The following is a 3463-nucleotide window of genomic DNA, read 5'->3' as shown; positions in this document are numbered from 1 at the left end:
CCTTTTGCTGCCGCCGCCACCACCGCCTCGGCCAAACTTGCCTGGAGAAAAACTCCTTCCTGATCCCAAAGTGGCAATCAGCATTTTCCGTGGCATGTAAGAAAGGGTCGCGAGAACTAAGCACTGAGACAACCCTTCCTGCCCTCCCTCTCGTGATCTGTTTAAGTTCACAGAATCTGCATTGCTGTCAGATGGCTGTCTAGCCTCTGCTTAAAGACCTCCCAAGGAGGAGAGCCCACCACCTCCCGAGGAAGCCTGTCCCACTGTCAGGAAGTTCTTCCTAATGTTTAGCTGGGAACTCTTCGGATTTAATTTCAATGGAACTTGAGGATCCTGTTTTAAAACCTTGCGTGAGCCATGTACTTTCCAATCATGAGCACGACAAGGAAGGGGAGATTGGCCCGTTAAATGTTCAGATAAGTGGACTGGCTGGTGTTTCAGCTTTCCATGAGGTCCTTGTTATCACTGAAGGTAAATCAGTTGATTAAATCACTACTTTGTATGTTGGACGGGTTAAATTTACATTTCTGATGCCTTTTAAATTTTGCTTTGTCTAGGGCGGAAAAGCTGAAATGAGAAAAATCCCGGTGCCGGCGAACAGATATACGCCTCTGAAAGAGAACTGGATGAAAATTTACACACCTATTGTAGAACACTTGCAGCTTCAAATCAGATTTAACTTAAAAACGAGAAATGTAGAGATAAAGGTAAGTCATAAGAGCCGTTGCAGGTGAATTTGGAGCTATGCCTTCCTGTTTCTGTTTTGGCAGTGAATGAGTATTGCACTTGTTGGTCCTGAAAATGACCCGCTGCTGTGCCCATTCAGCTCCGTACCTACTTTGGCTGATGAGCAAAGATCGAAAATAACGCCCCAAGCACCAAGAAGACAGAGCATCACTTGCCCCAGAGCCCCTATCTATACCTTGTGGCTAATAGTGACTGATGGACCTCTGCTCCATATGCCTATCTAATTCCCTTTTGAAGCTCACATCCTGTTTCTGTTTTGGCAGTGGATGAGTATTGCGCTTGTTGGTCCTGGAAATGACCCGCTGCTGTGCCCGTTCAGCTCCATGCCTACTTTGGCTGGCGAACAAAGATTAAAAATAACATCTTAAGTAACTCCAAGAGGCTTTTCACCAGCCAGGAGCAATCCGCCTTTCCAAGTGGTTTCTCCAAATTCCCGAATCCACCATTCATGATGTTAGGCGAGAAAAAATTTAAACCGATTCCCAAATATAGGAAAGTCCTGAAAATCAAAGTGAGGGAGAGGTGATTGGATTTATGCCCCGCCCTTCACTACCCGAAGGAGTCTCAGAATGCCGTACAATCTCCCTTCCTCTCCCCGCAACAGACACCCTATGAGGAAGGTGGGGCTGAGAGAGCTCTTTTTGAGGACTGCTCTTGAGAGAACAGCTCTGAAACAGCCTGTGACTGACCCAAGGTCACACCAGCAGCTGCGTGTGGAGGAGGAGTGGGGGAATCGAACCCGGTTCTCCCAGATTAAGAGTCCACACTGCTAACCACTACACCAAATTGGCTCTATTTTGCAAACCCGGTGGTAAGACTGTCACAAGCAGAGGGTGACTTGGGCTTCAGCGTGCAGGATTTTCACCACTCATAACAAGACTTATGTCTTTTATCATAGTAGAGTCGGAGAATTCTGCCTTCGTAACAGCAGATAACAGTAGCCACGACTGCAGAGCTTCAGGCCAAAGAACTGTTGCACAGTGCTCAGTCTACCGTACAGTCCTGTATAAATGAGGGAGACCTTTTTGATGGCCAAGCCAAATGTGCCATTCCGCAGTTGAGGGTCAATAGGTGCTCTAGAGTTTATTTATTTATTTCCAAACTCTGTATTCCGCCTTTCAGCCTTTACAAGGGTGACCAAGGCAGCTCACAATTTAAAACCATTAAAACCAACCCCCCCTCCAAACCCACACCATTAAAACAATTAAAACAGCACTAAAATGCACAAAAACCTTGGTCACGAAGACGGGATTATTGAGGGAGTGCCAGACGAGACGAGAAAAGTCTTCACCTCCTGCCGGAAGACAGCAACAGAAGGGGACGGACGACTCTCCCTGGGGAGAGAGTTCCAGACCCAAGTGCTACTTATCCAGTCAGTAACAGAAAGAGAGCCCACAAAGTGGTGGACCTCCTGAGGGCACCTGGTATTTTTGGCCACTGTGTGACACAGAGTGTTGGACTGGATGGGCCATCGGCCTGACCCAACACTGGCTGTTCTTATGTTCTTAATTTAGATTGGCGTCATTTCCACAGGAATGTTAAAGCACAGTCCGCACAAAAGTCAGACCACAATAAAAGTGTTTAATTTTTCCTTGTGACGGTGGGGAATATATAGTTTAAGGACACAAGGAATCGGTATTTAAGTTGGGCTTAAGTTTACAGAGATCAGGGCCCTGCGGGACCTCTCACAGTTCCGCAGGGCCTGCAAGACGGAGCTCTTCCGCCAGGCATTTAATTAGGGGCCGCCACCACCCGGCCCGTAACTGTACCATCGAGCAGCTGCCATAAAAGTTGATGAGCAGAAGTAAATCTAAGCACTTTTAGATAGTTGGAAGTCCGCTTGAAAGTACGCCGTCTAAGTGAATCTTTAATCGCTGCCAGCATTTTGCTTTGTATTGTTTTTAACTGTTGTGTTTTATTGTATGTTCTTAGTCTGTGTTTATGGCATTTGGAAGCCGCCCTGAGCCTGCTTTGCAGGGAGGGCGGGGTATAATTTTGACAATAAAAAAATAAAAAAATAAATAAGCCAGAAGACGTTTGCCCAGGAGGAAGGAACAGACAAGCGGCGTGGGCTCTTAGAGACTCGGTAGTAAGGGAAGGAGGCAAGTTATCGTAGAGCCAAGGATGTCGTGAGAATGCGGAGCAAAATTTACCAGCCTTCATCCTCCAACCTCATCATTTCCCCCCCCCCTCCTTCTAGACTTGTAAAGAGACCAAGGATATAAGTGCCTTGACGAAAGCAGCCGACTTTGTGAAAGCTTTCATCCTCGGATTTCAAGTGGAGGTGAGTTGCCCTCGTTAAAATATATATTTACGGCAGACACAAAACCCATTTGGGAGGAATCCGTAGCTCAGTGGCAGAGCATCTGCTCGGCGTGCAGGTTCAGTCCCCGGCACACACCCCCCTTAAAGGACCATGCGGGAAGTGACGGGAAGGGCCTCTGCCTTGGAGACCCTGGAGAGTTGCTGCCAGTTTGAGTAGACAGTCCTGACCTTGCTGGACCAAGGACCTGTTTGGAGAGGGGCTGTGGCTCACTGGTAGGTCATCGGGTTGGCACGCAGGAGGGCAGCTCCCGGCATCTACAGTTAACAGAACAAGGCAGGAGGTGATGGGAAAGACCTCTGCCCCGAGACCCTGGAGAGCTGCTGCCAGTGAGTAGACAATACTGACCTTGATGGACTAAGGGTCTGATTCAGTAGAAGGCAGCTTCATGTG

At 47.9% G+C, this 3463-nt stretch overlaps 1 protein-coding gene across 1 annotated transcript in view; it reads left to right on the top strand.

Moving 5' to 3' along the window:
• Window positions 1–557: 557 nt before the first annotated feature.
• PNO1 (partner of NOB1 homolog) overlaps window positions 558–3463 on the top strand; it is a gene marked incomplete at its 5' end in the record, with an annotated part of 10476 nt that continues 7570 nt past the window's right edge. The window contains 2 exons of the mRNA XM_015408918.1: window positions 558–707; window positions 2948–3031. Of these exons, the coding sequence (XP_015264404.1) occupies window positions 558–707; window positions 2948–3031 (234 nt within the window). The remainder of the gene's footprint in view (window positions 708–2947; window positions 3032–3463) is intronic.

This window comes from Gekko japonicus, unplaced genomic scaffold (assembly GCF_001447785.1).
Source record: "Gekko japonicus isolate JY-2015 unplaced genomic scaffold, Gekko_japonicus_V1.1 scaffold8052, whole genome shotgun sequence".
NCBI classification, from domain to species: domain Eukaryota; kingdom Metazoa; phylum Chordata; class Lepidosauria; order Squamata; family Gekkonidae; genus Gekko; species Gekko japonicus.
The sequence above is the reverse complement of the archived record's forward strand: the minus strand, read 5'-3'. Positions and strand labels throughout refer to the sequence as shown.